General features: G+C 40.3%; 1 protein-coding gene across 11 annotated transcripts in view; it reads left to right on the top strand.

Moving 5' to 3' along the window:
* Nucleotides 1–8359: 8359 nt before the first annotated feature.
* CIT (citron rho-interacting serine/threonine kinase) overlaps nucleotides 8360–14716 on the top strand; it is a 68084-nt gene continuing 61727 nt past the window's right edge. For 5 of the 11 annotated variants that reach the window (XM_058422787.1, XM_058422786.1, XM_040080719.1 and 2 more), the window contains exons 1-7: nucleotides 8435–8791; nucleotides 8926–9051; nucleotides 9809–9950; nucleotides 11220–11395; nucleotides 12285–12386; nucleotides 12579–12721; nucleotides 13563–13656. In XM_058422787.1, the coding sequence (XP_058278770.1) occupies nucleotides 8956–9051; nucleotides 9809–9950; nucleotides 11220–11395; nucleotides 12285–12386; nucleotides 12579–12721; nucleotides 13563–13656 (753 nt within the window). In that variant the 5' untranslated portion in view covers nucleotides 8435–8791; nucleotides 8926–8955. Of the gene's footprint in view, nucleotides 8792–8925; nucleotides 9052–9808; nucleotides 9951–11219; nucleotides 11396–12284; nucleotides 12387–12578; nucleotides 12722–13562; nucleotides 13657–14716 lie in introns of all 11 variants that reach the window. The other 6 variants (XM_040080716.1, XM_040080712.2, XM_040080710.1 and 3 more) reach the window with 6 other exon arrangements.

Raw genomic sequence — 14716 nt, 5'->3', positions numbered from 1 at the left:
AGTGGTTTGAGTAGTCGGAGAACGCTGCCTAGGCTAGTGGTTGTGTTTATAAAACAGAAACATTATGTTCCTCTTTATTTACAGGCGTTGTAAATGGAAAATGCATCTATTGTTTGTGTTGCTCTGAAATTATGTATCGCTCTTTCAGACACCTGAGGACCTATTATCACCTCCTGAATTTTTGTGTTTGTCTGTGAGAGAAAATGCCCTTTGTTGTCCTATCTCAGAAACACTATCTCATCAATTGGGAACCAATTTAGAATTCTTTTAATTCAGCAGATCATTAGAATATATATGACACTTCCAGGGAAAATTAAACCATGTGGAAGCAATAAAAGACTGGCAGTTATGTCTGATCAACAGTAATAGACCAGCATCTTGGGAGAAAATAATGTATTTTAATTCAGAAGCCAATCAACATTTAACAAAGCTGAATTTTGTATTTTTATCCCATTAAAAAAAAAATCCAGTATTTGGAAGTTGGTTTTGTATTGTTTTGTGTGCATTTTGTTGTTGTTGTTTTATGGTTTTTGTTTGTTTTGTATTTTTTTGACGGGGATAAGGGGGAAGGGTGAAAAGACAGACAGCTGCAAGGACTTGCAGCACATTCTAATTCTTTATTTTGTTTGACCTGATTTAACAAGCTTCCTCTGTTGAAATATCATCATCTATGTCGGGAATTATGTCAGGAAGCACAATATGTGCAGAGTGGGTGAGTGAGCTTGCAAAAACTGTCAATGAAGATCAATTATAGGAATTTCTGAATGACACATTAGATAAGAAGCAGATGACTTTTTTTCCCTTGCAACTGCGCTGTTAACTATTTTTGTCTAAATTAAAATACAGCCATAGATCTGTCACTGAGCGTCACAAGCTGCCCAGGCTTATTGATCATTTTCTTCTTTACGACTGAGGTCCTGCAGAGCCGTGGTCTTGGCACGCAGCTCTGTGCAGATGAAGCCAGAGAGCAGCAATCCACTACCAACCTACAATTTATATGCAGCTCGGGCAGAAATGGCCCTTTGCAAATGACTTGGTAGGCATGAAAAGGGAGATGCTATTTAGGAGTTGCCATTTTCTGATGTGTTGGTACTGCTGAATGATGCATTGGGGGCTGTGTCCTCTCACACCACAGCTGGGTAGGCAATGACATGGGGCGACAGCCTTGTTCCTGCACCTTCATTGTTTATAAATACTTTGGATCAGCCTGGTTATTGGATATTTCTGAATGTGGAATAGCATTTTTTGCCCCAAGAGGCTACATGTAAGGGGGAAAGACTTTTGCAGATTCCACACAGCTGTTGAACACCACTGCCAGCATTTCCTGGCTGTTCCTCTGGCTCAGTTTGGAGCTGAATTCCAGAAAACAAGCAGGATTTACAGAATCCTTTTCAAGAGAGAAGTAGCAGTTCTTAATCACAGGAACTAGTTGTTACATCATCTTTTGAACCTGGGATACTGAAAGGCATCAGAATGAAAGCCAGGGGAACATAGAGAGGACAGAGGTGCAACAAACTATGCAGTCTGTGTGCAAATCTCTTCTACTCTAGCATCTTGTATTCTAAATAATCTTTATTTTGTAGAATCTGTTCATGGAGGAATAGGTTGATGCAGAACACAGACTCCTCCACTGATTTAAATGCTGTCTTCTGGAGGATTGTAAGTGGTAGCTGGCTGTTAACAAATAACAATTACTTAAGATAGATTTTTTTTTTTTTTTTAGTTATTGCTGTTTTTTGTCATTATGTTATGAGGTTGGCTATTAGGCTTTTTTTGATAGCTCTTTGATATGAAAAGCTGACTGCTCTCTGCTCTTCATGTTTAAAAGGTTTAAGATGTGAGGGGTGTCAATTCTGCACCTCTCCCCTCATTTTCAAGGGACTAATTGCTATTAATTGTTCTCAGCCACTGGCACAATTCATTAATGCTGCATCTGATCCATTTCAAATTTCAGAAAAACAATGCACAAGATCCATTGCTCTGAGGAAAACTGGAGAGATAAGTGGTGAGAGGAGTAGAAAGAAGAAAATATTCTACCTTAGTACTTAGGTAATTAATTCAATTATAGAAGAATTTGAAATAGTAGCATAAACCCACCTTTTATTAAAAAGTTATTTTCAAAACAAAAGTCGACCTGCAGTACTTTAAAAACACAGGAGAATAAAAAAGTAGCCTAGAGCACTTTTTAATTCGGGAAATGTTTATTCCACGGAAACTCTATCACATGGAGTTTCCATTCCTTTTTCAAGATTTGTATTTTTGTTCCCAGCCTTTGGCTAAAAATGGCAAAATGCAATTCCTTGGCAGACCATGAGCATTGCACCATTGCAACAACTTCTCACCTTCCCAATTCTTTTTTCTTTTGAGGAAGAATATACTCGGTATGGAGCCTTTTCCTTCCAGGTAGTAAAGGAAATTTAAAAGTGTGAGAAAACAATGTGAGCCAGGCCAATCACCATGAAAAATGGTGAAGAGCACTCCAAAAAAAGCAATCTGACCATGCAGTGACTTCCAAAGCAGCCAGAAAGTGTCATTCACTTCCTTTATGAATCTTAAATTACTTCAGTGTTTCTCAGTGTTATTTCTTAATCACTTATTCATCACAATTCTTAACATGGAAGAGATGTTTAAAAATGAGAATCCCACAAGAGTCACTGTAAAATATCTCTTGGCCTCCAAGCAAACATTATAGAACTAATTTTAGAAGAATTAAATAAAGTAACATGTAGGCTGTCATTGCCGAGTTCTTTGGGACAGGAATGAACACACCCACTCAGAGCAAGAACATCTAAAATCCATAAGGTACTAAAATCGTGATTCCAGATTAAAAAATAGGAGGCAGTCAAATCTAAATTTCTTTTAGTCTTACCTGGAAGAGTCCTTTGACATTAAACTGTCATTGCCTCATCTGCTGCTTTTATTTATACTCCGCACAAAGTGCTACTGTTGCTCTTTTTTGCCCTACTCACAGTGGGCACCATGCTATAGGGCTGCAGAGCACAGATTATTGGTTACTGGAATCTTTGGAATAAATCTTCAAAGGAAAAAGAGTTTCTTTCCAGTTCAATTACACATTCCAAGTCTACCTTTGTATCTTAAATCATCAGAGTTAGTAAAGACTGGGTTTGTTTTCTCTTAAAAAGCTGGCATCATTTTAACAGACATATTTTGTTTAAGTATTTTCATACTTAATTTTGCTACTTCAGTCTGATGGGATTTGGTTTTGTAACAAAACACCTGGGCACTGATGACCGACCCACAAACAAGCAAATTATTGCTGTAGTTGAGGAAGGGATGTCTTTTCAGTCTTTTCTGTGGATTTGTTGATTTAAGGCAAAGAAAAGAGTCCTGCTGTGAACATCTAGAATTTATTCACCCTAGGACCAGCAGATGATTAAATTTTAATAATGAGTTTTAATTGTGCTCTCAAAAGAATTCTGTCTCTTCACCCATAATAGTGGCGCTGTTATTTTTTTCTTTTGGAACCTAAGTAAAAATTAACTGGATATGGCAATTTTTTATGTGATTATTCTATCTGAATTCCAGAATAATCGAGTGTTATGTTAGATGCCGTTGCCATCTGATAAGCAGCACCTGTCCTGTTCTAGGTTTTATCTCGTAAACCAGAGTTGCCTTCCCTTCCCCATCAATGAAAACATGCAAGCGGTTCTTTAGGATATTTAAACAAAAACATTTTTTGTAATGGCTCAGATACTTTACCAGTTTTGCTTTAATTAAGCTCCTGTCACCTGTTGCTGTGCAACATGTAATTCCCATTAAGTCATGACAAATGTAGTTTTTAGCAGCTCCAGGAGATGCTAATGTGAACACATCAATATTCATGTGTCTTGACAGATCGTGAGGTTTAATAAATTGCTTTCTATAACATAATTTTTGTGGAATCAGGGGTGTTCCTGTGATAGCACAAAGGAAGCCTGAAGCTGAGATATATAAAATATCATTTGCTTTTCACTGCATCTACAAGTTAATAAATTATTTCTCTGGAAAGTAATGAGGGATTTGTTTTCGGCTAAATATAAAAAAAATGTAGAAGACAATTATGATTAAAGAAAGCATTTCACTTTCATGTGGTTAAATGCTCAGTTTACACATAAAGAAAGATTCTTACTGACCCAATTCTGTTACTATTTCATTTTGGTCACACCAGAAATTTATCATGATTATGTTTTGGCTTACAGGGAAATCCAACATATGGCTGTGTTTTAGAGGAGCGTGGTCAGAAGTGAGCTGTGTGTGCTGGAATGAGGAACTCTCACAACTGGGATTTGGTCTGAAGAGCATCATCACATATGTTTGTTTGCATTTTTATGAATAGATCAAAAGATAGATGACAAGTATGTATCTAATAGGAAGGCCCTGTGTTTTAGAAACTGTTCTAATGGATTTTACTTCTGTAAATATAAACAAAATAGAAGCAATACATTAAAAAACCCAGTGAACATTAGCACTTGTATAATACAATTATTAACATATTGCTAATAAAATCAAAAAAGGCCTTTAATATTTAGGTCAAAATAACCTTGAAGAATATTATTTCTGTGCCTACCTTCCAGTGAAAGTCTATGGAAGAAACACCAAACAGCCTTTCAGGTCTTTTAAAGTTTCATTTCCTTTTTGCTTATCCCGGGAGAATGACAGCAGAGTAGTCTTTTTCCAAAAATTCTCAGGAGGAAATTAAAAATACTGCAGAAGGAAAGACAATGTAATTGTTTTCCTGGTGATTATTTGTCTTTGCCTTTGTATCTTTGATAAGGAATTTACTTCCCTCTTCCACAACTCTTCTTCCCAAATCTGTGTTGTGCAAATATTCCTATCCCCTGTAGAGTGAAGGACTATTAGGTCAGGTCAGATACTTTGTGATAGTTTGGAAAGAGAAAGTGGAACAAAATGTGTCAGGAATCTATGGATTATTTAGGTCCCATTAAGCAGTGGTGAGAGCTACACTTAGCAAGGGTTTATGCCAGTGCTGGAGTCAGCCAAGTTAAACCCTTTATTTTGAAACAGGAAGTGGTAACCCAGGTGTGCTCAGGGTTAGGCTTGGAGAAAGAGCTTGGTTTATTACAGGCTCTTTTAAATATTGGTGACTTAGAGGAAAGGATAGAGCTGATCAAGGAGAATTCATTGTTTTCATATAGAAATATAGATTATAGATTGACATAGATTACCTATGGTAAAGGCCTTGCTGAAGAGCATGATTTATTTCTGGGGTCCACAGAAGCTTGGCTGCAGACCCACCTGCATGAGAAGCATTACAAGCTGGAAAGAACAGAGCTGGAAAGATTTGCAAGGTAGGACAAAAAAATCAGGTTTTTGGTCATGCTTAGCTCTTAGCTTTGTGTTAGCACAAGCCCTGTTTATTGCTTTCTAAGCTTTTATAAATTCATTAGCACCTTGGGCACAGCCACGAGTGTCTCAGTGCTCCACAGATGAAGATATTTCTGAGCAATGCTGCTGTAAATACAGAAGTCCACAGCCAGATGGTGTTGGGGGGACTTGGCAGCTCTCTGCCTATTAAAATATGGTGAGGTTAGTAAGGATGAGGATCTGAGCACCAGGCTCTTGGCAAAAAGCTGGTGTACCTGCCTGCCTGGTCCTTCACTTTTACATTTACGTGGTATCTTAGACCCCAGGCAAGCCTGAAGGGTGTTACAGTGACAAGCAATCCTGGGAGCACAGTCACCTTGGAGCACAATGCAACAGCATGAGGGAGGAGAATTTGGGCCAAGGGAAACCCTACTCTTATAATAAAATAATGTCAAACAGATGGTAACCAATTCAATGCATGGTGAGATGTCAAAACATGTTGAGCACCATATTGGGACCTGCTTAGGGAAAAATCACAGAGCTATTTATTCTGTTACACTTTTGTACAGCCTATTAATTTAATAGTATGGATAAGCCCTTGTTTTGTATGGTTGCAGGTCTGCTGCTGCTCCTTCCAGTTAAGGGAGGTTGTACCCAGGAGCACCTGGCCAGTTCAAGGAGTCATACATAATTTGGCTGTTACAAAGGCCTGGTGCACTATGATTTCTCTTGATAAAAATATCAAAGTTGGGAAGGAATCATCGCTTTCACTCCGAAGACTTCAGATCATCAATTTAAAGAAAAAGAAAATACATGTTCTTTTGAACAGGTATGTGTTTATTTTTTTACCTGAGACATCAGAAATGGGTGCTGAGGTGTTAGCACTAAACTGCACAGTCCTCCCCTGCCCTCCCCTCCCCTCTCTGCCACTTCAGTTGTTTTCTTACCATTTGATAACAGTTCTGGTGCAACTGCATTTTTATGCTATTATTTCATTTTGCTGGTAGACATTCCTGTTTACATTAAGTCTGTTACAGAGCAAAAAAGAAGAAAAAAACCAAAAAACAGTACATGATCTTGTATCACATGGCTGGTTCTAACAAAATATGTATTTAAAGGCCTTCTTAAAGGGGACTAATCTAACTTGAGTCTTCACCTAAATGATGAGTTAAACTGTGTATCTGTCCCAAAAGCTTTTAAGAGCCAGCTTCTTTGCTTGCAAACACTTAAAAAAATTTGGAAAAATTAAATTATAAACCTGTAAATCAGTAAACTGATGCTATTGCTGAACCTGTCGGGCAGCTGAGAGAGGCCCGTGGTCCAGCCAAGCAGCTCGCCTGGCTGGTTAAATTTGGGATACTGTGTGGGACACACAGGGCCAGTGTTCATGTCCTGAAGGGAAAGGGGAGCACTAATGTACCTGAGAGGAGACCCTTAAAGACCCATCTCCTCTCCCAGTGTGTGGGCCAGCTGTTCCACACCACCCTGCAGAGAAGAGGGAAGGAGAATCAGGCACACCTTGTGATTTGAACACAATACAGAACTGAGCTGTTCAGGAGAACCTGGGTCTTCTGCTTTCCCCTGTTGTGCTGATATGGTGATATCCCCAGGGGAATTAGAAACAGTGGATATTTAACAGTAATTCTGGCAGTTAAAACAGAAGGGGTTAATGATATTTGCTGAGGAGAAAGGCTGGAGAAAGGGAAAGACAGAGGAGCCTGAAGTTCTCTTAGTTTGGATGGCAGACAGAGAGACTTGCTCAAAATCTAGGGTAGAGCACCTCTAGACATGATAGGGCTCCAATGTGAGGGCAGGATGTGGTATTTTACTAAAATGCACTACACCATGGCAATTGCCCAGTTCATGCACAGGAAGCTCTTTACTGCATTTCTGTCTCAGAGTTGATCTCTCCTGGGCAATGCGGATGTGGATGAGACACAGCCAATGACACTCTCCTGAGTGGAGTCCAAAACCAATTTGGCAGTGCAGGTAGCGGACAATAAATTAGATTTTAAAAACTCTTTCAGGCTTTGTAACTTGGAATGAACACAGCTATGTGAGTTTGAGACAAGAAATACACCACAAATATGTCGGTGTTCCAGGGGTGGGCTGGGGGAGGTGAAAGGAAGTACAAATCTGTAAAATGATTTGTATAAAGTCAAATGTAATAAACCCATAACTTGATCAGCTACATGCCCAAACAGTATTAGCATCATTAAAAAATATGCTAGAGAGCAAACTATCTTATTTTATGTCACTCACAGCGACATGATTATTTTTAAGGCCCATGCCACCGAGGTTTCTATTACCAGATTAAATCTTGCCCAGACACTGTATAACAAGGGGCTGTGTTTAGCACCCCTGTGATGTCTGCAGGTCACATCAGCGCTCCCTGCCGATATCCTACACTGGTATCTCCGCACGGATCCATGGGATCCATCCTCACGCAAGGTCACCCTGCATCCCACTGAACCTTCGGACGGATGCATCTCTGACAGAGGCGGTGCCGAGCTGGAAGCCTTTCACCAGCGCTTCACTTGAAAGTTAATCACTCTGTATCTGAATAAAACGGCCGTACAAAAAGGGTCATTAAGGTCAGGCAAGCATTTTACAGAAGGAAATTTAAAGCTTCTGAAAACCTTTCAATTTCCCCTCTGGCTGCCCTACCTGGCAGCAGCTGCTGCCAACAATGACGTCTAGGGTCGGGTTCAGCCAGCTCCACTCAGAACTACTGGGAATGAGTCATTTTTCTCTTTTAAGATTTGGCAAAACAAAACAAACAAACAAAAAAAGACGTGAAATACACGACAAGCGCGAGCAAACCCGTGAGGGCAGAGCAGCACCAGCGGTGTCCGAAAGCCCTCCTGTGCTCCTTTCGGAGCTGGGGAAGCCCCGCGGCACCGCGGGCCCCTCAGAGTCCCCTCGGAGTCCCCTCAGAGCCCGCGGCCGCTCCCGCCCTCACGGGGTCGCCGCCACTCCCGGGCAGGGCTTCCGGCCCCGCCGGCCTGCGATTGGCCCACGCCGATGCACCGGAAGTGACGACAGGAGCCAACACGCCCACCGCGCCGTTCAAACGCTGGCGGCGGTAAAAGCGGGGCGCGCGGGGACTTGGGGGCACCCGAAGGAACCCGAGGGCACCCGAAGGCACCCGAAGGAACCCGAGGACGCGGGGGCTGAGGGAGGCTCGGGGCTGCGGGAACGGGGCTTGGGATGGCGCAGCTCTGAGGGAGATTCGGGTCCGCCCGCTGCAAACTCCGGAGTTTTGGGGGCTCCGCGCCCTCACAGCGAGGTTGGTGGTGTCGCCGTCCCTGGAGGTGTTCAAGGAAAGACTGGCCGAGACGCTGAGTGCGGCGGGGAAGTTGGCACGGTGGGGTTCGCTCACGGGTTAGACTCCATGGTCTTGGAGGTCTTCTTCAACGTAATTGGTTCTGTGCTTCTCCCCACTGTAATTGCTGGGGCCCTCCAGGCACGTTTAAACTTATAAATTTTGTCCCCCAGGAATTGTAGATGTTGCTTAAGTTACATCCCTCGCCACCCATATTTTTTTACTTGGAGTCAGTCAGTCAAGTACTTCCTGAATGTCCCTGTTCCCTTTTTCAGGTGATTGTTTATACGAGATAAGCTGTAAAGATGTTGAAGTTTAAATGTGGAACTCGAAATCCAGTGGAGGCAGGACCGATGGAGCCCATCACCAGCCGAGTGTCTCGGCTAAATCTGCTCTTCCAGGTGAGGAACATCTGACCTGGGAGCAGCTGATCTCGGTTTTTCCCTCGTCCATTCCCAGTGTCCCAAAATACAGCTTTGCTTGTTTGGATGCTGAAACCATGGCCTGTACCTTTGGGGTAAAAGAAAGGGATAGTTAGGTGAAGTTCAAAGTGTTTCTGGTTTCCACAAAATTCAGTGGATAGTAAGTGGACTTATATTTCGTGCATGTTGATGTTTTAGCCTGATGGATTTTTCCACATAAAGATGGGACTTTGCTTTCTGTGCCCTGTAATCTTCAGTTTTTTCATGAGTGAAGGAGCTGTGTGTTTGTTCCAAGATGAATTCACCTAAGGGGCTGCTTTTTCATCGTCTGATGTCCAACAGCTTTTCCTTCTACTGTTGATGCTGATTTCTTAAATTGTTTGTACCATGGAAAAACCTGCATGATGCAGTGTCAAGGAAAAGGCCAGTCAGATCAGAGTCATCAGGAGGATGCAGATTGTTAAAATTTGAGTCACAGCTTTCTTGAAACTGTTAGTTTAGATGCTTGAAACTTTAAAGGATTGCTTTGTCTAAAAGAAAAATACCTGCAACAGCTATTTCAGATAGACATAGTGAGTTGATGTATTTACCTCACACTTCTGTATCATTTGCCTAATTTCTGAAGTAGTGATTTTAAAATGGATAATATATAATCTGCTCTATACATCTGTTATTGATTTGAGGCTTTTCATTGTTGTCTGAGACTCCATCTGCTGTTGCTGCTTTTTTTTTCCAGGGGAAGCCACTCTTTGTGACTCAACAGCAGATGTCTCCTCTCTCCCGGGAAGGCATCCTTGATTCATTATTTGTTCTGTTTGAAGAATGCAGAAACCCTGCTTTAATGAAAATTAAACATGTTGGGAACTTTGTCAAGAAATGTAAGTTTTTTTATACTAATTTTCAGGTGTCACTTTATAAAACAGTTCTTAAGAATCTGGATATTAGAGTAATGCTTTAGTTGCTTTGATTAGAACCCAGAACTTTGAGCAGCTGATTTTTAGTTGGCAGACTCATCTCTGCAAGTGGAAATCTTGGCAATCTTAGCAAAGATTTGTTCAGGTCCGAGAAGAAGAAATGAAAGTGGCTTTTGAAGTGCTGTGACTCAAATGTGCCTCCTTCTTAGTCTGTACTGTATTTATATTTGAAGAGGTACTTTCTTGGAAAGTGAGTACTGGCTACAGCAAAGCTCTGAGTGTGCACCACGTAAGGATGTCAGAAGTTGAGAGCAGGATGATGACTACAAGAAAAAAAGATTTGAGGGAGGAGCTTGGTAAACCCTGGCTCTTTCACCTTTTGGATTCTGCGTGTTACCTGAGTTTTGCATGTGTAACTTGTAAAGAGTATTTCTGTGCTTCAGAAATACAGGTCCTAAGGGAGTAAATATTTTATTGACAATGTGCTCAGATTCCTTTTGGGGAAGAACAAAGAAAATTTCCATCAATTTTTCCATTAAGATATAGCAGAAAGGCATTTGATTTCAAGTAACACATTGTGCCTCCTGTTATAATTCCACCCAATGGTTTGTAGGTATCATTAGCAGACAGTAATTTTCTGCTAGTCTGAAGAATTTTTAGAACAATCTCCCGTGAGTGACTGATTATCACAGTGCATGCTGGCTGGAACTAGTCAGTGGAAAACTTGAGCTGAATATCTCCAATAAATGCCTGTGGTTGGTTCTTAGACAATAGACTGGTGCCTCCCTCAGGCAGAGGAGCAAACCCTGCCCCTGGACTAGAACTTGCTGGATAAAGCCCTCATGGCTGGAGAATACGCTTTGTATTGATAAAGGATGGCTGGAAAGAAATTAGAAACCAAAGAAGTTCTCTGCCTCTGATGTTATGAATGGGACAGAATTATGGTTGCTATGGGAACTGTCTTAGCATTTCCTGATCCTTTTGTATGTACCATATTTCAGACTTAACTCTGCATTGATACAGTCTTTTTCTAGTTCTGATGCATGCTGTTATTTTTAAGAAGCATATTCTGGAAAGATTTAACATTTCTTGAGAATCTGGAACTAAATGTTGGGATTTTTTTGGTCTTGGTTTGCTGGGGCTATTTAAAATTTTATTCCTTAGTTTCGATGTTGTCTCTTTTCTATAAAATGCCAGTTGCCAAATGTAAAAATAAGTGCTTTATTTTTATAGATGCAGAGGCTATCGCTGAACTAAAGGAACTGCAACCCAGTGTGAAGGACTTTGAAGTAAAGAGTGTGGTTGGCTGTGGACACTTTGCAGATGTCAAAGTGGTGAGAGAGAAAGTCACTGGCGATGTTTATGCTATGAAGGTGATGAGCAAGGAGTCCTTGCTGGCACAGGAGCACGTATGTATATTTGTCTGTTACGAGAGTAGGAGGATAAATTGCAATTTGTCGAACACTTCCTTTCTGTCACTATTATTAGAACTGAGTTAAAAATATATCTTGAGGAAGTTCATCCTGCATTTCAGTGAAGCAATAGATTTGTGTGTAGCTTTTTTACTGTGTTTAAAAGCCATTGTCACAGTCTCTGGGTCTGCTGGGCGAAGTGCCATCCTCAGGTACCAAAACATGGCCCTTGTTGTAAAGAGCTTCCCATCTAAATATAAGAAAAGAAAAACTGGTGATGAAAACACTGAATCAGTATTGATCTTGTTGATGGTTTGAATTTTTAGACAATCTATTCATTAAGGGCTTTTTTATTTTGAAGAGCGAAGTAGAATGTCAAGAGTGGGTGTGAAGGCAAACTGTGGTGACTGGATTTTTATGGAGAGCCTCTCGCTAGCTTGAGAAATGTGTTACTTGGAAACTTAAAAAAGGGATAATGGAGGTTGTTCTCATAGTTTGGTGAGAAACAAAGTTAACCTTTGCTGACATGAGATGACAAGTGGGACAGAGATACTCAGTGAGAGACCTCGTGAATTTATACAATATCTACATCATTGTTCCCAATATGTGGTGCAGTAAGGTTGCTCCTGATATCCCTCAGCATTGTTTGTGGCTGTGAAATGGTTGGACTCCAGAAATGGAACTCAGCTAAAATGGAGCTCCCTTCTGGAGCACAGATTCACAAAAAAGCAGAGTATGGTACTACCTCTAGGTACTTGCCCAGGAAACAGCACTTAATAATTTCTGTGTAATTTTTTGTGATGTGTGCCAAGTTTTTCTAAAACTGGGGGATTCTATATATTCTCACTCCCTCTCATCATGATGTAACTGAATACTTTTTTGGCAGGTGTCATTTTTTGAGGAAGAACGTAGCATATTAGCTCAGAGCACCAGTCCATGGATTCCACAGTTACACTATGCATTTCAAGACAAGAAAAATCTCTACTTGGTAATACCCAGTCTTTGATTTCCTCCTCTATGGAACACCACTGTTGTTGGTTTATTAAAGAACAATGTGATGCTTGACATGTGCTCATTTTCTGTAAATTTTCCTGCACTACATAGCACTGTTTGATATGTGCCCAGTGTCATGCTGGGGAGTTGAATGAAATATCTTGTATCTCTTTAAAATTGTATGTAGGTTATGGAGTATCAGCCTGGAGGGGACTTGCTGTCACTCTTAAACAGATATGAGGACCAGCTGGATGAGAATATGGTGCAGTTTTACCTTGCAGAATTGGTTTTGGCCATTCACAGTGTCCATCAGATGGGTTATGTCCACCGGTATGTAAAGGTTGCTTTGGATGCTTCTATATTCTGTCCTCTTTCAGTATTTCACATGCTGTGTCAGAGGACAAAATTAGAAAATTAATCAGGCTCCCAACTATAATTGTAGCTCAGGGCATTAACTTTGATGTAAAGTTCAGACCAATATCAAGAAAGGATTGTTACATGTATTTTTCTGGAGGCTCAGTAAAAAGAAGCCTTAATGTTGCACTATGAAAAATCTAAATCTTTTCCATGGATTGCTGCTTTTGGCACCAAATACTATGGGAAATTAATGTAATTGTTAAAAATTCTTGTGTGCTGATTGGTGAACTGGGCAGCATAGGATGTTGGTGTAGTTAAATGTCACGGAGTTTTCTCTCAAGGCTTGGAGACTGTTACTGTGTGCATTTTCAAATCATATTGGTATTTTAAAAAATCATTCCATTCTGAGGGTGTGGAAATGTCATGATGTATTTTATGTTCCAAGAGTTTGTAGTGGCTGCACTTAGAGCCTTGGCTATGGCCTTCTAGTGCAAGGTCACTGGCTGAATTTGGAAGATGTGCAGAATAAGTTGTGAGGGAGTTTGGGAAGAGGACTAAAAAACACTTCATTGTAGCTCAGTTACAATGTGATCAAGGTGCAAAATCACTTTCTCTTTTCATCTGCTGCCAATAGTTATTGACCTTCCATGAAATAAGGGGAACTGTAACACTTCCATATTTGCTTGGAAAAAGACCCCCGCTTGAAAGGCTTTAATCATGTGGTTGAGTAGAGCTGAATAGGGATAGCCTGTTACCTGGATGTGACAGTAGGAATGGTCTGGAAAGGTTCTGATTGCTTTCTTCTGGCTTACAGGGATATCAAACCAGAGAATGTTCTTATTGACCGAACAGGACACATCAAACTGGTGGACTTTGGGTCAGCTGCCAAAATGACAGTAAACAAAACGGTAATCACGTGGATTTCAACTTTGTTTGTGGCTTGTTTGGAGAGTCCAGTTGAAAAGGGAAAACTAACTTGGTATCTGTTCTTTAATTGCACCTTGCTCTTCTCTCTTGTGCCTTTCTTGTCCACTATGGAATCTATTCACAATTGTATTTTTCCGTTTGTGAATGGCTTTTCAAGCATGAACTCAAGTATCTTTTGCAGCCCTCAGTAGAGACATATTTGCTTATTAAAATATTAATACACAAGAAAGGTAAGGGTAAGTCTGCTTTCTCATGGTGCTGCACTGTGATACAACATCATACATCTACAGGTTCTTACAGCTGTTCAATGCTGTGTTTAAAGAGGACATGGATTTATACTTGGGATGAAAATTGTGCCTGGTGTAACTAAGGTGACATAACTTTGAAGAGTGGGGAGTTCTTGATCAAAATGAGTCACATTTAAATATTCTGGGCTTCACTCACCAGAAAGTACTGCATGAAATCTAAATCAGTGGAGTTTTTTTATAAGTTGCTTGTAAGTTTTGGTAACTGCATACAGCTTCCAGTGAAAATTTTTAAAATTTAAATGTATCTAAGTGAGAACGTGAAGTTCAGTACTGTATTTCTATCTTGTTTTACAGTTTTTATTTTTCCATAACATTTTCCTTGTAATGTGATTCTTAATATCCTGTTTTCCCTGTTCTTACATTTTCTCTGCATTGCATTTTCCTTTTAAATTTTTTCTTCACACTATCTCTTCAGTTACTCACAGGTTTTTGTGTTAGCCTGCCTGCTGTTTTGTTTCATTCTTTATGCCATTCAGTACAAAAATAATTCAGCATCCTGAGCTACCTTTTCTAAGCAGTTCAGAAATTCAAATATTAGTACTTTGCTGGTCATGAACACTAGGTAAAGAGGTAAGGGTAACAGAGAGTGTCATGAGGGCAGGAAATATTTATGTCTGAACTTGACCATATTTGAAATTTCAGCTGTGATGTGTCTGTTAATGCTAGTTGAAGCAGAGTAAGTTTCCTGTTTAAAACAAACATCAGTTTAGTATTTCTGTATTCTTTTTGGGAT

Source organism: Hirundo rustica, chromosome 17, assembly GCF_015227805.2.
Source record: "Hirundo rustica isolate bHirRus1 chromosome 17, bHirRus1.pri.v3, whole genome shotgun sequence".
NCBI lineage: Eukaryota > Metazoa > Chordata > Aves > Passeriformes > Hirundinidae > Hirundo > Hirundo rustica.
The sequence above is the reverse complement of the archived record's forward strand: the minus strand, read 5'-3'. Positions and strand labels throughout refer to the sequence as shown.